This window comes from Malaya genurostris, chromosome 2 (genome assembly GCF_030247185.1).
Source record: "Malaya genurostris strain Urasoe2022 chromosome 2, Malgen_1.1, whole genome shotgun sequence".
Lineage (NCBI taxonomy): Eukaryota > Metazoa > Arthropoda > Insecta > Diptera > Culicidae > Malaya > Malaya genurostris.
In genome coordinates this window covers 94954796-94977936 of record NC_080571.1, presented here as the reverse complement: position 1 = coordinate 94977936, position 23141 = coordinate 94954796, and the positions used below count along the sequence as shown (strand labels likewise).

At 34.9% G+C, this 23141-nt stretch overlaps 2 protein-coding genes across 3 annotated transcripts in view; one reads left to right on the top strand and one right to left on the bottom strand.

The window, feature by feature from the left end:
• Positions 1-7927, top strand: part of LOC131432477 (dynein axonemal heavy chain 5) — a 110990-nt gene extending 103063 nt beyond the window's left edge. The window contains exons 15-16 of the mRNA XM_058598782.1: positions 7107-7239; positions 7431-7927. Of these exons, the coding sequence (XP_058454765.1) occupies positions 7107-7239; positions 7431-7684 (387 nt within the window). The 3' untranslated portion in view covers positions 7685-7927. The remainder of the gene's footprint in view (positions 1-7106; positions 7240-7430) is intronic.
• A 7447-nt stretch (positions 7928-15374) lies between these two features.
• The window catches only part of LOC131427867 (uncharacterized), a 184884-nt gene continuing 177117 nt past the window's right edge, over positions 15375-23141 (bottom strand). For both annotated transcript variants that reach the window (XM_058591420.1, XM_058591421.1), the window contains exon 5: positions 15375-16478. The gene's annotated coding sequence lies outside the window, so the exon portion shown is untranslated. The remainder of the gene's footprint in view (positions 16479-23141) is intronic.

The following is a 23141-nucleotide window of genomic DNA, read 5'->3' as shown; positions in this document are numbered from 1 at the left end:
GGTAAAGAAGGGTTAGGAACTTTGAGGTAATTGAGGTTGATATCGAAGTTTGGATTACATTCAAGAAGAGTTTTATCCACCTTTTTGATAATTTCAGGAAGGGGGTCGGTTCTTTGTTTCATATAAGGACCATCATTAATTTTTTGGGATATCAAGTTGTCATAATTTTGTTTGTCCATAATAACTACTTTATTTCCCTTGTCAGCCTTTACATAAAAAACAGGCTTTTCTCGCAATTGTTTCACTAGTCCTTTTTCATCAACGGTTTGCTGATTATTCAAAGAAGTACTTTTAATGACGTCGGCTACGGTAGTTCTGGCGTCATTAATTTGAGGATAGGAAAGATCACAGTTATTTAAACCTGTTTCTATGTCTATAATAACTTGTTCGAGATTTAATTTTGAAGAAATTGCATAATTAAAACCAAGATTTAGAAGATTAGTTTGTTCATTGGTAGAATTTTGAGATGAACGATTTACAAGAAAATCCTCCAAAAATTGTACTGGAGGTTTTGGGGGACGGTCTGAAAGATTTTTGGAACGTAAATTTTCGAATTTCTTATGAAGAAGAATTCGTTTGCGTTCGGATTCGCAATGTTCTGCAATTTTTACTTTGTTTAGAAAAGTTTCGAAGCCTTGGGGATATTGTTTCGCTAGTTTCAAGTGAAGGTTATAGCATTCCAAAGTTTTTACGCTCTGAATGCTATACAATTTTTTAACCTTCTCTTTCAAAATTTCGTGTTGAATTTTAATTAAAATTTTTCAAGAAAAAGATCTCCCACCCTTTACCTTACAGCATGTGGGAATTAATCCAAGTCTACTGCATTTTTTCAAAAACGCAATATCTTTGGATATTCCCACAATTTTCTTTCTCAACTTAATAAACCTGTTTGGCTCACTTGGTTTGGCTTCTTCCCGTTTTTATCCGTTGACAATAAGACATTTCGTATAAAAGGAGCAGCATTACAGCATTCTTTCAAACAAACTTATAAAACCGATACACTGAAGAAGGATGTAAATAGCATTCCGAAATACGCGTATCTGTATTGTAACGTTTGTTATGCTTCATTAAAGTATAGTGACTTTGTGAAAGTGTAATAACGTGGCAGTGAAATAGTGGAATTAAATGGTACATAAATAGTGCAACTATTAAATATATTCCGCTAACAGCTCCAGGTAAAAAAGTGATTTTTCATTTCTCAATTCCAATCGCGATATGAAGACTATTCAAGAAGTCGGCAAAATGACGCTTTCGGCGAAATGACCCTGATCCCATGTTTTGTAACAGCAGTAAACAATTTCTCTTTTGACATGTATTATAATTTTTAAGCATTTACAAAACCTTTTGCACGGACTATCGACTTAGTGAGATTTTGGTCTTATCATTGATTTTTAATCGCATTGTAATTTACCAAAAATAACGAGCTAGTGCTAGAGTAAAACAATGCATACACTCTCAATATTTTATTAAAACATTCTCTTTATACCAATATATTGTCATCTCAATTCTTTCATAAATCTAGTTCTGTGTGTGTGTGTGTGTGTGTGTGTGTGTGTGTGTGTGTGTGTGTGTGTGTGTGTGTGTGCTCGCATCTCACCCGACACAGTCGAAAATCGATTACTGTCGAAATAACAGAAACAAAGACAATACGCCAGTGAGCAATAGAGTGTACGGAATGGTCAAATACGATTTAACAAAGCCTGAAACTTGGCCTACAAGACCGAATTCAATTTGTTTAGATTTCAAGCTGAAATCTTGAAATCTTACTTAAAGAACGAATGCATATAGACGCTGATAATGTGAATGAGATTCAATTCAACAAGGCGTCAAACTGTGTGTGTGTACGGTTAACAACGAGGTGCACAGCGTTGAGTGTGACAACATTAAATACAAAATCCCTGTGAACATGTTGAACAATGCCATAGAAGTACGCGTGCATGACCTTTCCCCGCAGGCCACCGAAAAGTTCGTTCAGAAGAATATGTCGCAGTACGGTGAAATCCTTTCCATCGAAAGGGAAGTATGGAGGATTTTTTTCCCCGGCATCCGGAATGGCGTGCGAGTTGATCGTATGCAACTACGTAAGGCAATTCCATCTTACATCATTTGTGGTCAAGGTGGGACACGTCCGTGTAGAACGTTGATTGCCTATGAAAATCAACTGGTTACATGTCAGTTTTGTGAACAATCTACACACTACGGTAAACCTGGCACTGAAACTGCGAAAAAGACATCTTCAACCAAAGACAAGGTCAACCGTTCAACAACGAAAACTAGTGAGCGTAGTACTCATGTTTCACCATCAAACCAACCAGCAACTGCAACCAATGTACAACAAGGCGCATCTAAAGCAATTAGCAACGAGCTCAAGACTACGAACAACAAGAAAAACGAAACGAAGACGGACACCATCAACAATACAACCGATGAAGCAATGGATGACGAGACAAGCCACGAACAAAATGCCCCTCAACCCTCGCAGGAGGGAAATGGAAGCTCTTCTCCTCCTAGAAAAAGAGTGGCAACGAGATCCACTTCAAAAAATTCTTTATTTAAAAAATCGGCTATTTCGGCCACGTAAAGCTTGTACGCAAATAGGCCTGAATAAAAATATCTTTTAAAAAAATGATAAAAGCAAATAAATCTTTTGGGTTATTATTAAAATATCTGGTTTCAATTCTCTATTTATTAGATCGAAATGATTCAAAATTATTCAACTTATCGTACTTTCTAGGATAGCTATCAGAATTGTAAATCTGAATTGCTATCCGTAAGAGCAGGTGTTCGTTTGCTAGCCCTCTTTTTTTATCCGTCTTCCACCATCTTTTCGACTACTAATTAGATCTACATGCCGAACCTAACCCCGTTTCGTTCGCCAACTCTCATTCACCACTCCCTCCTTCTACCTCCCATTTTAAAGCATATTTCTTTTTTTCTTTAGTTTTAATGCAAAATCACCAACGTTTACCCGATGGGTTTAGTGTCGGAGTTAGTTAGCTAGGATTAGTTTTAATTGATAGTATTAAGTACATACATGTATCTGTTGGATTGTTGTAATCTGTTGATATAAACGATGAGGAGGTTTTATGCCTGCTGGAGTGAGAGATTATTATTTCAGCTCCAGTGGGCTTTTTCCTGCTCCAAATAAATAAAAAATAAATAAAGGAGCGTACCTCCGATCTTGTATATGATGTCCTAATGGTAATAACCAATCATGTATAAAATAGGAAAAGTCGACACTTGTGACTAAACACCTACATTTTATCTTAACAATTTAATATTTATTTTAAATAGTACATTAGAAAAAAGATTTCAAAGAACATTTTGAGTTCACTTACAATCGGCTCGACACAAAAAAAAAAGAAAAAAATATCGATGAGGAAAAATTCGTATTACAAAAAATATTAGGGTAGAGCCGGATGAAATGCTACTTCCTTTGAAAGATCGACATTTTTTCGTAACTCTTGACTAAATGAGACTTATTCAAAGAATCCTACCAAATATTGAAAAATTTATTTGCGCTAAAAAAATTATTTATAATATTCTTTAAAAAAAATCAATCCGGGTGAGATGTCTCACCTCAAGGTGAGACGCCGAACGAAGGGAACGTTGAAGAAATTAGTTTGTTTACATTTTTTCGTGTTATTTAATGAAAGTTCGAGACTTTTACTAAAAAAGATGATCATTTATTGTTGTGTTTTAATTCAAAAGTAAACGTAATCGTCAGGCAATAAAAAGAAAAATTTACTTGCAATCATGATGTGAAGGCCGTCAGATTTGTAGCAATGTTTTTGCAAATGGATTTTTCCCGATGTTAATTTCATGGGTGTTTTTTGCATTGTGCGAAGCTTCAAGATAGTTTGTTGGTTATGTTGGTAAGAAGTGAAGTTTCAACCTTAGAAAAAACCGTTATTGCTGACAAACGCAAAAGCAGTTTTCTCTGCAACCGCTAGATAAATCTTCAAGAAAAATCATTAATTTATTTCGAAACATGTACTGAATAAACTGATATTTCGTTTTAAAATTTTCACTCAACGATAGCGGAGAAAACTAGTTCTAAGAGTAAATTCAGCAGCTGCAAGATTCATATGGGTGGTCTATAATATAACTGAAACTGAAACAAACGAACCCCAGCAAGCCGTTTTAGTATTATTTATTCGAACGGTTCTTTAGAACTAGAACACTCGGAACCTAAAAGAGTGCAAGGCATTTTTACGAACGTGTTTTGACGAAACACAAGGGCTACTTGATCGATGACGAAACGAACGTCTAACTCGATTTTGAGCAGCTTCTCATTACCGGGAAGATTCAAGCTCATGTTTGCCGACAAGTTCTCGAAGAAGGCCATGATTTGGTAGGCTATTTGCAGTTACAAACTTCAAATCCTCGACGCTGACATCCCAGGGTTACAACGAAGAATGCCTGAACAAACCGATCACACGCAGGCATAGGGTCAAAGTCATCTTTTGGACCGACTTCGACGAAGCGGTGGGGTAGTTAAATACATCTAGCAAATGCGGACGAAATGAAAGAAATGCACTGATTCCGTGTTCGTGTAGACTGTACGAGCATTGATGGGCGCCATCAAGAGGAAGGTTCGAGATTTTGTTTGAACTAGAAAAATGTAACCCTTTTATTTTGTAACTTTGAAGTTTTTATAAAAGAACTGTTAAACGATCAATAATGAACTTTTTCAACTTATTAAATTATGAAGCACAGTTCTATTTGTGCGTACTGATTTACTTATAGTCAGCCTTCGAGGATATTCAACATGAAACACGATTTAATACGTCGGTCGAAATGGCCCCAGTTTTACAAGCAAAACAACACTTTATTTTAACAAGTTTCGATTTTATTTTCTTTGAAAAGCAATACAATTGTTCTAACGGTGTTTCTATATTTCTACTCCACTTTCATACCACGATTTTGTTTCAGCCTCAAAAAACGCTTCAGTATTAACGAAGAAATTCTCCTTAGATGCAAAACTTTTTCCATCAAGCTTCATTTTTGCCTGTCTCATATAGAAAGGCGATGCAATCACTGTGAAAACCGACTTTTCTTGTTGGTCCTCTAGCCTGCTATTAAATTTCATCGCGATCCGACTTCCGGTTTCGGAATTGCATGGTAATATGTGACAATTAGAGAAAAAGTGTGCACTCAATTTTCTCTGAAACGGCTCAACCGATTTTCACAAATTAATGCAACTTCCAATGAAAGGTCTTATAGTTTCTTAAAAAAATCCAGGGTATTTTAGTAAAAACTTAATTCGACACTACTGGTATCCACTTTTTCTGTTCCGGAAGCACCGAAAGTCCTAACAAACTTTCCTATTTCTATTCAATGAACAGTTGTTTTTGCGAATTCCACAGTAATATTTATGATGTTATGAGTGATATGAGAAATGCATCATTAAACCACTAGGTGAATAAAAACAGGTTTTCAATCTGAGGATAGAAAACAGTGGCTGGGGGCTGAATCAGGTGAATATGGTGTAGTTTACTCATCGTAATGATCGATTTGTAACATGGTCCACTTGATCAGCTGTGATACAACGCGGTACTCATTTTGCAAACATTTTTTCCATAATCAAATGATCATGCCTAATTTCAATAGGCACATCTTTTTGATCTTTGAGCGTAAAGACGTTATCAGCTCCTGCAACTCCAATTTTAGATTTTCCATAAAGATGAAATTTCCGGAACGATCAAAGCGTGGTGCATCATAGGTGTTTGTACGACCACGTTTGAATTCAGCAAATCATTATATCAGCCAATGATTTCCATGCTTGCACAGATGTTTTGTTTTTCATGAAAAAACATTTTTTCATTTATCTCCATTGTTTCCAAATTACCAAAATGCAGCGTCACTGTAAGCACAATTGCAATAACTCACCTTATGAACGACATTTTAAACAATCCATACATACTTTTAGTGCACATATGTTTTTGAACACTTGAGTGGTTGTCTTTAAGGTTCAGAACTAACAAAATAAATATCTTATCCAATCTAACTTGAGATAGCTAGAGCGCCTATAACCATAGTGACGACTTCTTATCCGTGATGTTGGCAACAATTCAAAACATTTAATGCTGGCAGTGTTGTTAGCTTTACATTGTAATTGACAGGTCCTTTGCTCGTTTGGAACTGGAAGCTGTCATTCCTAACGAACAGCTGTCGTCACTCTGGTTATAGACACTCTAGAAATAGTCATATGTCGTGACAAAACAAGAAAGACTCACTACGAGTATAAGAGAAAATCAAATCGAAAGCAAAATTTATCACTTAAACAAAGTGTTTTAATGCTAAAAATTTTCTTTCCTACGTTATGTCCCATGTTAGCCAGTTTCAATAATAAATTATCCCCAGTAAACTAATACAATTAGAGCAAAATCTGAAAACTTCAAGACGGCTTAAGATAAAAATGAAATTATTGTATTCTATATTTTATATTCTCACCTACACGGGATCTGTAAACGTTTGTTAAAGCTAGTATTGTTGACTCAAAGTGACATATTTATAATGGCAATTGCAAAAAATGAAATTGAAAAGGAATCAAATTCTAATGCCGCTTTAACTTGAAGCCAAACTAACTCAGTTCCAACCTCAGCAAAGCAAAGTCTTGACATTACATTCCTTTTGTGGAATTTGGCCTTTCTGTTTCAACAGACTTCGCAGCCGATTCATAGCGTACAGAATTATTGCATGGCTAGTACTACGATCCTACTGACACTAAGAACCCTTCCAGATCGGGACTCGAACATACGCTAACTGGCTTGTAACGCCCAGCGTCGTATGTATTGAACCTCCAACTCGAGTTTAAGTTTAAGGTTGAGAGTTCCAACCGTAACTGCTGTCAAATCCATACATTTGACAGGAAATTAAGGTCGGAACTAGGTTGGATTTTGCTTCAAACGAAAACAACATTAGTATGTACTAGTTTGCACAAAATCTAATCCTCTAATATATTAAATTTAGGCATATGAATAAAGTTGAAATAAAACATTATAGTACCTACATTGATAGTTATTTTTACTACAATTATTTGACAGTTGTTTTTTCACTTCAATTCGCATTGAATTTTTACCGTTCTATTACTTTACTTTTAGGAAGTAACTCGTGCTCATAAGGGTTGGGCCCTAGATTCGGTGGTACTACAGAATCAAATTACCCGTCACAACAAGGAAGATATCCACGATTTTCCTCAGGAAGGAGTGTATGTGCATGGATTGTTTTTGGAAGGTAAGTGATTTTCACATGGTTTAGTAAAGTTTTCCGAAAGACTTCGAATCCGCAAGGGAAAGTTTATTTTGTCCATGTCGAGTAAAATCAAAGACGCTTCACTGCTCTACAACCGTTATCAATGATAACTGTCACGTATCCCCTTAACTACTCATATTTCTCGTTTTGATTCCCATGAAATCTATGAAAAGGAGCATCGTTGGATCGCCGCAGTGGAAAATTGATTGAATCGAAAGCAAAGATTTTATACGAACAGATGCCGGTTATTTACATTTACGCTATCAATACGACCGCCGGTAAGGATCCCCGACTCTACGAGTGTCCGATTTATCGTAAGCCGCAGCGAACCGATCAGAAGTATGTTGGCTCGATAGACTTCGAGACTGATTTCAACCCGCGCCACTGGACCTTGCGAGGAGTCGCTTTGCTCTGTGACATCAAATAAAAAGAATGTCTGTTTTGTTCACCGTTGCTGTTTTCCGCACTTGTTCCTTGTTCTGTAAAATAGAATTAACCTAATTAGTAGCCAAAAGTGAAATGTTGAATTTTAAAGTCAACCATACATATCTAGAGCACCGTCCTTGTCTGTCACTTCTCAGAAAATTTACGACTTCATTAGAAAGTGTTTCAAATATAGCTTATTAGGGATTTATGAAAAATAAAACTCCAAGACAAGTGCCTCCCGTTATGTTCTTTGCAGTAAACGGTGAAGAAATTGAAACGTGAAAGAAACTTCCGCACCGTCGGGTAACGTGCCCGGGATGGTTGCTAGAAAAACATTTTAGTCTGGTAAAGATCTTTACAGCCTTTATTGGTCCCAGGAGATAAATAAAAAAAATGAAGTAAACTGACGAATCAATTAGGTCCTGCTCGGTCTGCTTTCAATCACCCGTTCCTAATTTTAGCGCTGGAACGTGTTACACAGTCGGAGCCAAATCGGACAAGAATACCGTTGATTGTAAAAATAGCTCAGAATGATGCATGGTAATATAAAACACAATCTAATTAAAGGTAAGCGGCAGAAAGCTGGAATTCATCGGCACGGACCGTTTGAAGTAATATGTAGTTTTAAATGTGGTACGTATATGAAATAATTTTTAAGACTGTTCGCCAGTAGTAATCTAAAATTCATCATTCGGTACGTACGATGAATTTGTACGTTCGTCTAAAAAACATTATATTCATAGTTCCAAAAACATAAGGCAAGCGAAAGTAAAGTGTTTTTCTGTTCTAATAATGATTTATGTAGATTTCTAAAGATTTTTCAACACTACATGTTTTTTTCATTTCAAGCGATAATTTAGCTAAGTAACGATCAAAATATAATATATAGTACATTTTTACGCAGAACTCTTCAGATTTCAATTCGGCTTTGAGTTCATCTATATAAGATATGCGCACAGAAAAAACGAGTCATTTTTATTAGTCGCATCGATTTTACATGTTAATATAAAGATGTTACCAACACTGTGAACGAAATGCCATTATGTGTGTGATTGTTATGGCATCTGCTGACGAAAAAAACATTGTTTTGAAAACATTAAGAGCATGGAAAAATTTAGCACGAATGTGTGAAAAATCCGTCTATGTCGCATCGGGAAATAGAAGAAGGCGAGTGAGCGACAGTAAGTATCGATTTGAAATGCTTACGGGATTCGGCGGCAAGTGGAACGACAACTTTAAATCCCAGCGGAATGTAGTGCTTAGGCAGATTAAGCGAAACTCAAACTTTTCCATTCGAGATGTAACTAAACCAGAGCTTTCACCATTCACTCATCAATGCGAGTGACTTGCAACAAAACGGTTCAGCGCAGCTACAGCACTCATACCAACAGACTGAATTACCGGCTTCGATGCAGGAAATATACACGAGCGAGCAGATTGGAGAACGAACCATTCCATACATACTTGCCGACGAGCGTGCCGTATTACGTTTAATACTACTGAACCTTTCTGAAAAAGAGTATGCAGTATTCTCTTTTCTCTCAAATATAGGCAATTCGTTCAAATAACTCATCGGTAGTATAAGTGATTCAAGCACACTATCGCTGGTGAACCATTCATCATCAAAGAATACTGTTGAATTTGAATGTAAAAATAATTTATATCATTAAAGTATTTAAGCATAAAAAAATTAAATTTAGAAGGTTTCACGCTGCTGTAGAATAGACTTTCCACGTCATCTTTCACTACCAGTAGCTATAATTCATGTTTTTGAGTCAATTAGAGCTTGTGTTCCTTCAAGTGTACGGAATAAGGAAAGTTTCGTAATGAATGGGCACTGCACTGAAGCATATTTCTCTCATTTCGGAAGATGATAAGCTTGATCGATAATGTTGCGCAATACGGCTTGCTTTAATGCGTGTGCTGTTTAAAGCAAGCACCAAGCACTTGCAAGCACTGGTGGACATTCATGAATCAGAAATAAAAATAATTTATCTGCCGTATGAACATTTAGCAGTACTTAAAACTAAAATTAGCGGCAGTGGGATTGATATTATTTATAATCTCTCATTGGCTCTCTTATCATACTGAGCACTTTTTGCTTCAATGTTGGTCCCTTTGAGGAACGATTTTTGCTTTTTGTAGCCATAGTCATCACAACAATCCTGATACTATTAAAGCTCAAACAAAAGTGCGAATGCGAGCCAAGTTTGATCAATATACACCGAATGTGAGAGGGAAACAAAAAAGAGCTTTTCATATTGAGGTTCATTCGTTCTCCAAGCCGTGGCTGCTTACGATGCAGAACGAACGATATTCGCTCGTAGCTTCGCCTTGTTATGTGGTAGAGAATGAGCAACTAATACCACTTCTATTCGCTCACCTTCCACGTCCAGTAGTGCGTTAATTCACAAACACAAACAAATGTGAACCAAATCCATCAGAAAAGAAGTGGATGATGAATGGTTCAGTTGCTAGTACATTCATGAACCAAGAAGCGTATGAAGGATATTCACTCTAATTCGGTTCATTCGTTTTCCAAGCACTGAACTAAACATATCAAAACGTCGTATTCTTCCGTTCTGATAGTGATTTAGCCATGCTTTTTATAGCATCCTTTAATTTTCTCTGGTTTGTTATTCACTTTGTTATTACACCAGAAAATTATACCCTGAGCATTTTGAAATTGCATTGATAAACCAAATGCCAGATGGTTCCACCAAAAACATGCACGATTGTTTTTTTGGGAGTATACATTTGTATTCTATATAAATTCAGCATGTGCGTATACAAATGTGTACATTACTATGGTCGTATATTTATTTTGACGAAAATTAGAACATTTTGCTGAAAAATCAAGAAAATATAGATCATCGATTTGGGGAAAACAGAACGTTTTTTAGTGAGCATTTTATTTTAAAATAGTGAACACTACTTCTTTTTTTCCTTTGTGTTTTCGAGTTCTTTGATGAAAACTTTGATTTAAAGTCTATCCGCACTATGCCGAAACGGCCTATCCGGGCCATTTTTTCTCATTGGCGATGACTGAGCTGCCGGTGTGTGCATGTATTGGAATGCCGGACCCGGCATAAAATCCATTTGGTTGCCACCGATATTCCTCGCCGAGTTTTGCCCAGTGCCGGTATTTATTTGTAGGTATTTTTTTGCAATACGCTTGAGGAACATAATTTTCAATGATTTCGATAAATGTGATGAGAATTGATTGATACAAACAGATTTTCCAAAACGACCACATTCTTGGTCTTTTCGCTTGCTGTAGGCATAATGTCCCAGCAACCGTATAATACGCCTTACAACAAATCAGTGTAGTATGCCCCACAACAAGAGACATTACGCCCCACAACCATTAAACAATGTGCCCCTTGAAATGTCGATATAGAAGAAAAGCAGATAAAGAAGATATTTTTTGCATCAGAAATCAATTGCATAATCAATTAATTTCAATTGGAACCAACATTTTTTATCCTCCCAGCGCTACAATTTGTTTTAGTAACCGTTATAAATCTTTAAAACAATATTTTAACTTGAAGCATACTGTTGAATCGAAGGTGGAGTATATTGTCCGTTGAGTGACTGTTATAAAAAATTTGTGTATTAAAAAATGGCTTTGTTTCTCTGCATTTTTATGCTGTAAATAGAGACATTAGCACTGCTAAAAGTTAATTACCTAGTAGCAAACACTGTTAGACGTTTTACGTGGTTAAAATGCTTGTTTAGTCGAAGCAAAATCGTACATCGAAAAGCTGCCTAATGATACTTTCATTTTTTCATATTTTCCAGCAAACGACAACTGCCAAACTAGCGTGCAGAAAGATCATAGGAAAGGATATTTCTAGTAATAAAACTTATGTTTAGCGATGTACTTGAATACCTAAAAAAGTAAGGGGGCGTTTTGGTCAGCAGAAACGCTTTATAATACTTTACCCTGTATGTTGCCCCTGTTCTATTTGACGTATTGTATTGCGGCTGATTGAAATTCGATGTGTCAAAGACTTAAAATATTGTATTTATTCTGCGGTGTAAAAACATTGATAAAATACAGTACAAATTAAAATACCGTACATCTTAGACGAAAAAACAGTATACAGTTTTAGGAACTGCATTTGATTAAAGAATCTAATTTGAGATTCTTGTCTATTAGTCTGTAATTATAGGTCATTCATAGTAATAAAAACTCCAAACAGGTGGCAGGACACATTGACTGTGTCGTTTTAGATAATGAAATAAATTTCATAGCAAACTACAAGCAGCTTCCAGCTTTTGAATTTTGTACCATATTACAACATGTATTACAAGATCAAAAAGGTGTCGAAGCTCACCTAAGAGTACTCAGTTTGGCAGGTTATTCGTAGTTGTAGTTTAAAGACCAAAATCTTCGTTATAACTATAGGCACAATAAACCGAAAAGTTGACGTGTACGAGTGTGACCTAAATCGACTACTACCTTTCATCATAAATCAAATAAACATAGATTTCCGACTGTACGGTGACACTAACAGCACCTCTAGTGAGAAACGGGTGTACTTTTTTCCATTAGCTACTGTGGTTTTGTTAAATGCGCAGGCAATTTTTATGCATGCATTTTAGGAGCATTTACGTTCCCATTCTCCATCAGACGGTGCTTTTGCTGTCACGGGTTGCTCAACTACATTAGTATTACACTGGGAAATCTATGTTTATTTGATTTATGCTTTCATCCAAAAGCAAACGAATTCTGCATTGTTTTGGATATAACTACAACATCGTTTCCGTTACAATCCTCCGAACACTTCAAAACTTCGCCAATAGAAGTATATATTGGGCCATTGGCAAGTCAAATCTTGGAAATTCGAAAGGCAAGAAAAGATTTTGCTAAAATGCAGGGATGACAGAGTGGGTGGTATCAAAGATAAAGCTAGAGCATACGGATATTCAAAAATCCGAAAATAGTATTTTGATGTAGATGAGTTGTCCATTAACCCTGTGACTTTTTTCTGGGTTCATCATGAAATGGAAGTAATATTATACTACGAGAATTTATTTTGCAAGATTTTTTTGTTCTCATACCTTATTTATGTTCATGATTTAAGATTCATATGGATTTTCTGGCACAAACTTGTGTAAAACAGCTCCCTAAATGCCACTCTTTCGTCAAATTTTGATTATCAGAGGCAATTTATCGGAAAACCAATCTACGATAACTACAAAAAATCCGATGCCTGCTATAGTTGATGGCAAAATTGTCCAACAACACGGTATTCAAGTTTGGTCCGAATGAAATCCTGACATTTATACCTGAACAGTACCGCTGGGGGTAGGATATTGAATGTTTTGGCAGTAGTTAACTTTGAAAGTGCAAGCGTTTCAGTTTCGTTCTGATAAATACAGAATAAAAATTTAAATTGATTGTACACACCTATGTCGAAAAGTTTACGCATTAAATTAAAAAACTAACGGAAAAAATGGCGAGTGTTTCAATGGGAGCGTAAGAGTGTGGTTTAAAGCAAACGTCATACCGGAACTCTAGTTTGTGGGAAAATTGGAAGCGTTTAAGGTCAATCAAAGAAAATTTGGACGTGTCAGACTAGTGCGGAAAAGGTTACAACATTCCATACCTCTAAACAACCGAAAAGATCGAAGAGAGATCCTTTTGCCAGATGTTTTGTGACCCCGTTCCGAAGAAATACAGATTACTTACCTAACCTAACAGCTGTAGTCCTGGGGTGTCCTTTGCTGTATCAAACATACGTCTCCACATACCTTGGTCCATGGCTGCTCGTCGCTAGCCACTCAAGGTACGGATGTTTCGTAGGGCACCCTCCACTTGATCGATTCACCTTGCTCGCTGCGCCCCTCTTCTTCTTATACCACTTGGATTAGATATTAGAAGAAATACTGATGGTGCCCTCGTATGCACGACGAAATCTTTGATAGAATGGATATCTGATCCAAGCAAAATATTAGTAAAGCTAAGTTATAGTGTTACATTCCTTTAGTGAATTGAATTTGACCATTCTCGTTCAACAGGTTTTATTGCCGGTTTTTTACCCTACAGAACCATTATACGGTGTGTAAATTGCTTGGAATATATTTCGCATATCATATCAGCTTGGATCACGTGTCACCTAGTCGGCGGCATATGAGTGAAGCCGGTGCTCTCGTTCGTGATCGAGGGTTGTTGGCGCAGATGTAGCTATCGAATGTGAAACACTCGAAGGAGCACGAGTTATCTGCTTCTAACTAACATTTCGGCGAAATGACCCTTTCAGCAAAACGACTTTCGGCGAAATGGTATTCGGCGAAACGACTTTCGGCGAAACAGCTTTCGGCGATATGACCCGCTCCCGTATTGGACGACGAGACGTATATTAAACGCCATGCTGATTCTCGGCCCTGGACTTTTTCATCGGCAAATCTCATTTAGATGTTCCGGAAGAAGAAGGTCCACAAATTTACCACAAAAGTACTTGATGTGGCAGACGATCTATGTATGCGCAAATTCAGCAAGACGAACATAACGACCGGCTTCATCAATGGCCAAATATCAAAAGAAAAATGTCATGAAGGGGACACTGTAATTTGGTAGGATCTGACATCGTACCTTTACAAGAAACCGGTAATGGAGTGATACGAAGCCAATACCGACAAACAAGGAAGGTCATCAAAAACGACGAGAATGAGAATAATGTCAGTGTGGAAGAAGGATGGCGCAAGTGTGGCGCAAGTGTGTGTGCGTATTACATTTCTCTCCATGCTCTCTCATAAATGTGCAAAATGACTCTCGATGTGGCCGGGTGGCCAAGAAAGTTTGACTACATCACATAAAATCAACGAAAGCTGCCGCTTGTTTGGCAGCCTTTTTGAGCTGATTTTATTTCTCTCTCATGTTTCGTTACGTTACCAGGGAACTAAAATGGCGCCGACATAGAAATCGACTTACCTCCACAAAAATAACCTACACTTCATTTTCATCGACACAACATATATGTTTTTATGCACTAATTGCATCTAAATTAAATTATCTAGACATTGTCAGGATAGATTTTTGATCTATGCTTCTGAAGGTAAGATATTCAATGAACAAGTTGAAAGACGACGTTTTCAGCTATGAAATTCTTCCTTCAGTAAAATGACTTTCCCGATCGCTAAAGTCAAACAATCATTCTGAAATTTTCACAGAATAATCTAAACTAATTTTCTAAGAGATTGTCAGTTGGTTTTTTTTTATATTCGTCACCGTTTCTGAGAAAATCAGATTTGAAGCATGAAAATAGCCCTAAAACACACTGGCCTCAGCCCTTAAGTCCATGGTACCGATATTCAGCCTAAGAGATCAGATTATGTCTACGAACCTCACAAAATCATAGCTAATATGTATTTATTTATTACCTAAGAATTTCAGAAATATCCGACATGAATTAATTTTTTTGGTTATCATTTATCACAGTTCCATTTTTTTAGAGCAGTCTTTAATTGGTTCTCATGAATAATAGAATTATAACAAAAAGAGTGCTCTTGAATATTTATGATTATGTTTTATCCATCTATTTTATGATATAAATTTCACTCAAAACCGTATACCCACAAGTGCATAGTACGGGCACTGAAATTCGCCAAATTTATGCTGCAAATTTTCGGATCGAACCAACCATTTTCTCCTCGTGGAATTCGAAGACGGGGAATAAATAACATTTTGCTCTTAAAAATTAAATACTTTATTACTTTTCAATAGTTTACTTGTATATACATTCCAGAATCAGCTGCACTAGTTTTGTTTCACAGTTACCTTGCCATTGTAGCACATTTTCAGCTGTCACAAGTTTCCAACAAGTACAATTAGGTTATATAAGGTAAAATTTATATTTATTTGGAATAATGTCATTCTCAAGCTGTTTTCACGCAAACATTGGGAATCATTTTTATTATACAGATAGATTTTCGTCATTGTTTTTTTTCACTGCATTTTTATTTTGCAACTTTTAGTAACCTTTACCTTCGAAGAAACGAACCATTGTTTGTTCCAACCATTTTTGGTACTTCAGATTTTCTGCACTACTAGTATTATTATAATGATTTCATGTGTATACGTGTTTAAAAAAGCCATAGTGAGAACGGGGTTATGATAGTGCCGGCAAGTTCCAGTTTCGTTCTTTAAGTAATTGTGCTGGTTTTCTTTCTACGTTAGGATAATCATGGATCTTTGTGCTACCGAGAAAACATGCAAAAATATTTGTGTTTCGATTTAATTACTTTAACTTCTAGTTAAAATTCCAACATCTTATTATCTCTCGGTTTCTGCTGAGATCAGAAATACACAGCAAAACAAATTCATAGCAGCCAACTTAGTCAGTCAGGTTTTTGGAGATTAACTTTTTATATCGATTTGATTCTCATTATGCGCCTCATTTATTCATAAAGACAACTTCTTCAACATTTAATATACAGTTCTGAATTCGGTTCTGAAACATTCAGCTCCTCATATCAAACAGGTTTCTTTTCTTTATTTTTCATATGGTCGATGGGTGATTACAATGTGGTATATTCCTTCACTTTTATTGTAGTTTAATGGACATTCCTTCAATCTTAACTGTAACACGGAACTAATAGGTCGATTTCGTTTCTCATCATGCTGAGAGCAGCGATTGCAACATAACACTTTATATTTTGTTGCGAAGCCAGCCAAGGAAGCTTGTCAGTTGCGTTGCGATTTGTACGATGGAAGAGCGACAAAACGTGCACAGCAGCACATCATCCATTGAAGTGAGCCATAGCCGGAATTGGTTATAGAAAGGAATCTGCAATGGAATGATAAATATGTTGGTTGGTAAGTTGAGCTGAGGGCAAAATCGACAACATGTATAGTAAATAGATACACAATAGCATTCCCAAGCGAAATGAAAACTACTCGCGTTTATTTATTCTTTCTGACCTGGTTTTATCTTACTCTGGGCACATACGGTTCGAAAGCACTCTGTTGGAATTTGTGGTTTATTGATCCTTCAATAGCGGTTTTTGTTAAAGCCATTAGAACGGTATTCGTATGGAATGATAATGTAGAATGGGACGAACAGTAGCAATAACTTCATGTATGAGAATATCACAGTTGCATTGCCTACTAGTTCATTAGTCGGGCTCTCTAAGTTCATGGGAGTCATCATGTTACGGAATCAGTTCTGGGGAAATTGATTTTTTTGCGGTTGCGTAACATGGGAGAGGTAGGAAGAACTTTTGAATTGTCAAAAATTGTTTAAAGTAATATTTGAAAGAACTTAATTTTTATATTTGTCTACCTTCAACAAAGCAAGCGCTGGCTTTTTTGTCAACGCCTTTGAGAAAGGTGGGTGAAGCGTTTTGAATTTTAAATAAATAGATTTAGTTTTATTTAATCAATGTCATTTGAAACCGTCTGAGTTGTATTGATGTAAATTGAACTTTCAAGTATGGATAATTACTTGAAAACGTTTTTAATCCACCTAGAAATAAAATGATACAATTTTTTTTTATCAATTCGCATGTGTTTTTACATGAATATTCGTATGTGTTGTAAGTTTTCAAATTGCTTTAGTAGTTTATAAACAAATTCAATTTGATTATTATTCATAAAAAAATTCACATTTTTGGAACATTTTGAGTATTTTAAAATTTTATCCCATAAAAATTGTGGTCAGGAACAACAACAATATATAGGTCCATAAATTTTAGCAATATTTTTGAATGAGTTTTACATTAACCTGACAGATGGGTTAAGCTAGACCAGTGATTCCCAAACTATTTTTTTCGGTTGCCCAATTTATATATATCATTATTTCTACTGCCCACCGAATTCAACAACAACAACATTTCAAACTCAAATCTTGGTGCTGACTGCACATTGTAAACATAATTGTCACCTAGTTACTATTCAGCATAATTAATGTTATTTGTGTAACATTTGTGAATCCGATTACGAAGCTTCATATCGACCAGATCACTTGATATGCAACTGCTCAGTGGTTCCGTAGTGGGAGTTTTACTTGTTATAACAGGACTTAGTTATAAAAATTACTGCTATTTCATTGAATCATTTTAATCCGGTACAAACAAAGTAAAGTTAACGTACTGCGTTTTGATGAGGAACTCGACCTTCCGTTTCAATAGACTTCGCAGCCGCCTCGTAAGTATACAGGACTGTTGCATGGCATTTGCTACGATCCTAATGACTTTAGGAATTCTTCCAAGTCAGAACTCGAATATACGACAGAAAATATAGTAAATATAGAAATCCCGTATGATTTACTCACTATTGTTTTCCGTCTCATCTCTATAAGGTTGTGTCCCATTCAATAATTATTATTTGCATGAGTTATGTTCAACTAAAAGATTTATTGAAAATTTGCCCTCATACCTGTATTTGTTTATCAAAGGTTAATTTGCTCTGCTCTGTCCTCGGACACTCTTCGTCAAACAACTGGTGAAGCTCACTATATACGTCTAATTACCCACCTGTTGATTATTTAAAGTTTACTGCCCACTAAAAATGAGCTAGCGCCAAATGGTGGGCTGTAGTTTGGGAATCACTGAGCTAGATCTATTTCGTTTTTACCCTTATTTAGACATATTATTAATGTATCTATCGACTTGAAGTTCATTGCAGCATTCTGTTTTGGCTATCGATCTATACGAAAAAATGTAGGGGAGAGTGTTCGGTTACCGGCATTCTTTTATTTTAAGCTCATAACTTTATGCAGACATCTATACATCAATGGAAAATTAAAGTCCCTATGCAACCACTGATTAAGAAACTAAGTCAATTCATTTGATTGAAAAACAATTATTATCAATTTAGTAATGCGATAAATATTGGCCATTTCAAAAAAGATGTTCGGCACCCCAAGAAATTTCGTTAAAAATGGAAATATATAAGTAAAGACTGCAATTATTCAAAGAAAAAACATATTTTTTTTTGAAGCGTTTTGGACAAAAGTTTTCATTGTCTGATTGACTTCGCCTTGGTTTTCTTGGTCGATAATTTGGATGGTGGCGCCTATGGTGTTGATTTGGGCGGTCTTCCACGTTTTTTCTTTGCCGGAGTATATATATATATATATATATATATATATATATATATATATATATATATATATATATATATATATATATATATATATATATATATATATATATATATATATATATATATATATATATATATATATATATAATTATTATTGTGTAAAAACAGCCGGAAAAAAATTTTGTGTTGATTTTCACGCAATTAAAATTTGTTTTGAGCGCAACAAAAAGTACAAGCGTCTGTTTGCTTCGGTATTCGGCACAAAAAGAATGTGCTGCTATTACACACACATGACATTTGTCGGAATATCTGCTTTCTGTCAAAAGTTACGGTGGGGTGCCGGCAACCGAATGCCTTCCTTTATACCTGGTTTGCAAGAAATCAGCCTGACCACATTTGTAAGATACAACAAAATGCATAGGAATACACGTGAATGTATGGAGGTCTGGTCAGACCCATCAGTCAGACCGAAGGTATAAAAATGTCTTTCAGACGGATGGTTAATAAAACTATTTTTCTGAGATCTATCTATATTCTGTACACACACCGACTTTTTGCTCAATTTGTCGAACTGAATCGATTGGCGTACGAAACTTTTACATACGATTATTTTTACAAAGTTTAAGCTATTCTATACGTGATTTTTATTATTTTAAAAAATGTTAAAAGTTTTGAAAGGGGAACCTGTTCTAAATACGAGTTGTGACAATTAAGTAATAATACTGATTTTATAGTCTCGTTTGTGGTAATTCTGTGATCCCGTAATTTTTCTCCCTTTCTCCGGAACTCAGATTAAATCAAAGGACTTTGGGTGTGATCGTAGGATCCTTCCATCTTAGTTTGTGGAATTCGGTTAAGCCATCTCCAAGAAAATTGATTGATAGTATCTGTCACACATACACGTACACACAGACATTTCACGATCTCGGCGGATTGAATCAGATGGTATATGATATTTATTGTAACATGTTGTGATTTATCTAACACAAGGTATTCTCCAAATTTAGTGGTTTCGGATTACTAACATCCGATCCATGTACTTTTTATCGTGGCCTTTAACAAATCAAAAATAATATACAACACTAAATATCTGAGTACATGGAAAATTTGCATAATTTTTCCTAGAATCACTCATAAACTGAGATTTTTGACAGTTCATAATTCTGTTACTTTGGTAGGCTTAGCGGGCTTTCAACCAACCTCACTTCCTGATTTTACGACTTTTAAAATACAACTTATGAAATAAATTATGGTAAAGCTGATTAAACGGGCTAGTACTGTAATTCCCATGGTGTCTACATGAATCTTTAAAGTTCTCTACGTAATATGAACCAATATTTATAGATCGTATTGATTCTGGAACAAATTTCAACTGAATATTATTACAGGAAAAAAATGGAAAAATCGGAACAAAAAAGTTTTGTTCTATCATTGAAACTACATGCAATCGATTTGTTAGAGTTTTATATATTCAATTTTCTGCAAGTACTTCGGTTTTATGTTAAATAGTTAAACTTGAATACAATCCAGTACAAAAAGAGTACTTGGGGTCAAATGGAAATGATTGCGTTTCATGCGGTGGAATCGATTTTCCTGACTATTTTACACCAAAATAATGTTTTGTGGACAGCTGTATCATGCCTTTAACGCTTCGAATACCAAGAGGGTAAAAAGTTACGCGGACCGCCAACGGTACCGTGAAAAGTGGGAAAGCTAATTTTGATATTTCAGTTTCTGACCGATAAAAAAAGTTTCATCAACATAAGAAAAGGAAATTCATTGAGAATGAAACCTGCAATGGCTCATGGAAAATAGAGTTGTCTACCCAAAGTTATAAGAAAAACTAAAAACCATAGTCTTTTGAAACAAAGTGCGAAAACTTACTTCGACTGACCATATCTCAGTCATCAGTAGTTCAATTTTGAAAGTTTTATGACCATTTGAAAGATATTTTTTATTCAACAAAATAAATGAGTTGCGATATGTTTCAATTACAATTTAGATTTTGACCTCGTTCATACAATTTTGAATTTAAACGTAATTGCATTAATTATGGTTTCGGCTTCAGCGGTCTGTTAAATAAGAACGGCTGTTATATACTGCCCGACGTTTCGACCACTGGTTATGGTCTTTTTCAAGGGAAATATCTTATCGTTCCTCGTCTAAAAATCGTATGCCCACGAACGGTTGTTTACATAACAACAAAGCTTCTTTCGTCACTTTTGTTGCACTAATAACGTTTGTTTGTTTTACCACTGTTTGTTTTACCACTATGCACTTCCTAACGTCCCTTTCAAAGATGGTGGGTAAAATCATTTTTTTAAAGCAATTTTAGAATATTAGAAACACGCAGCACTTTTTCAAGAGTGCTAAGCAAAATGCTAAGGCGTTTGGATTCTTATCGATTGATTTTGATACAAGGTATAATTAACTAAGACTTTACAAAAAATGATAACTACACTGAAATTACAAAAATATTGAATGTTTTTCACAGTACAAGGAATCGAATCGACAATCTAAGCATTCTAATGAATGTTGCATTCTAATTAATATTGCTCCAACTAAAATTTGTGAAAGGATATATTTTATGTTTGCTATTAAATTTAAAAAAATCGGTTTTAACGAAATTTCAGAATCTTGTTAATCATAGCTTGTATCAAAATCAATTGATGAGAATCCAAAAGTATCTAACAGTTTGTTAGGAATGCTACTAAATACGTGCCGAATATATCTAATATTCTATTGTTCCGGTGGAAATATCTATTTTTGGAGATATTTAATAAAATTCAAAACAATGATTCATATTTGTTGTCTAGTATCGAATGCAATCTATTAGTACATAAATATACATATGTCTTAGGTTTGAATTTCAAGATCTGTTACAAATACGAAGTTTCCAATTACATATGCCTGGATTTTTGATTACGTTTATGATCAGAACTTTTATTATCAATGTAAAATAAAATTTCGTGAAAAATTATTTTTCTAATGATCATAAAATTTTCAAAATCGGTTTACTAACGGCTGAGATATGATCAGTCAAAGCAAGCGCTGCCACTTTTTTTTAAAACGACTTTGGTTTGAAGTTTTTCTTATAACTTTGGTTACACAGCTCTATTCTTCATAAGCCTAAGTAGATTCTAATGGAAAATGGAACTTTTTAAATCGGTCAAAAACTAGCTGAGATAATGTTAGTCAATATTAGCGTTCCCACTTTTTTTACCCACTTGGTATTCGGAGTGTTAAAATTATGTCGCGTTTTTGGCTCATTTTTCCCTATTGTGTGTTGGGTTTTATTCCCTCTACGTGTACGTTATGATCTTTTATTATTAGAAGAACTTCTAAGGCCTACTAGATTACTATCAATATACGTACACCATGTAATAATTATTAACAGAACATCAACTCAGAAATATATGAAGTTTTTAAAGCTTTACAGTGTATTTGGCAGGTCGTTTGTTTGTTCGGGACAAGACTGACAAACATGTGTCCTTCGAACGAACCGCTGTCGACTTTCTGCTTATAGGCACTCTATGATATATAAGCTGGACGTTTACTGCTTCAAAATGAATTAATTAACGTTTGCTCGCTTCATTCGGTCTTATATAAGATTCGGTTCGGTGTACAGGTCAATACAGATAAGTATCTTCTGAACGTATTTTTTACCCTGCTTACATATATATATATATATATATATATATATATATATATATATATATATATATATATATATATATATATATATATATATATATATATATATATATATATATATATATATATATATATATATATATATATATATATATATATATATATATATATATATATATATATATATCGTGATATATATATATATATATATATATATATATATATATATATATATATATATATATATATATATATATATATATATATATATATATATATATATATAAGTTATGCATGTTTTCCTTCTAGCGTAGCAAAAGGGTATCAAAAATATCCGAAGAAAATTATTCCTATACTGCCTAGTCCTTAATACTTTTGATCTATGGGAATTAAATTTATAATGGTTTTCTACCACACGGGATATGCAATTTGATCACCTCAATGAATAGTTCTATTTCTCATTATGCATTGTATTCTTTGAACAGGGTTATACACTTTTCTAATTGTATAAAACATGAATATTTTTAGTAATTTCTTGGAATGCTGAATTGAATGAGTTTGTTGCATTTTCACTTAAATACAAGAATTGAAGTTTACTTAGAATAATTAAGGCAAATGTTTTTAGCCGTTAAGGATCTGATAGAAGGCATCCAAATGAAGTTTAGTAACATATGGGCTGGTTTTTCTTCTACGATTTTGAGCTCAAGAGTTTTTCTTATGAATTGCTATTAAGTAAACAAATGTTCAGACA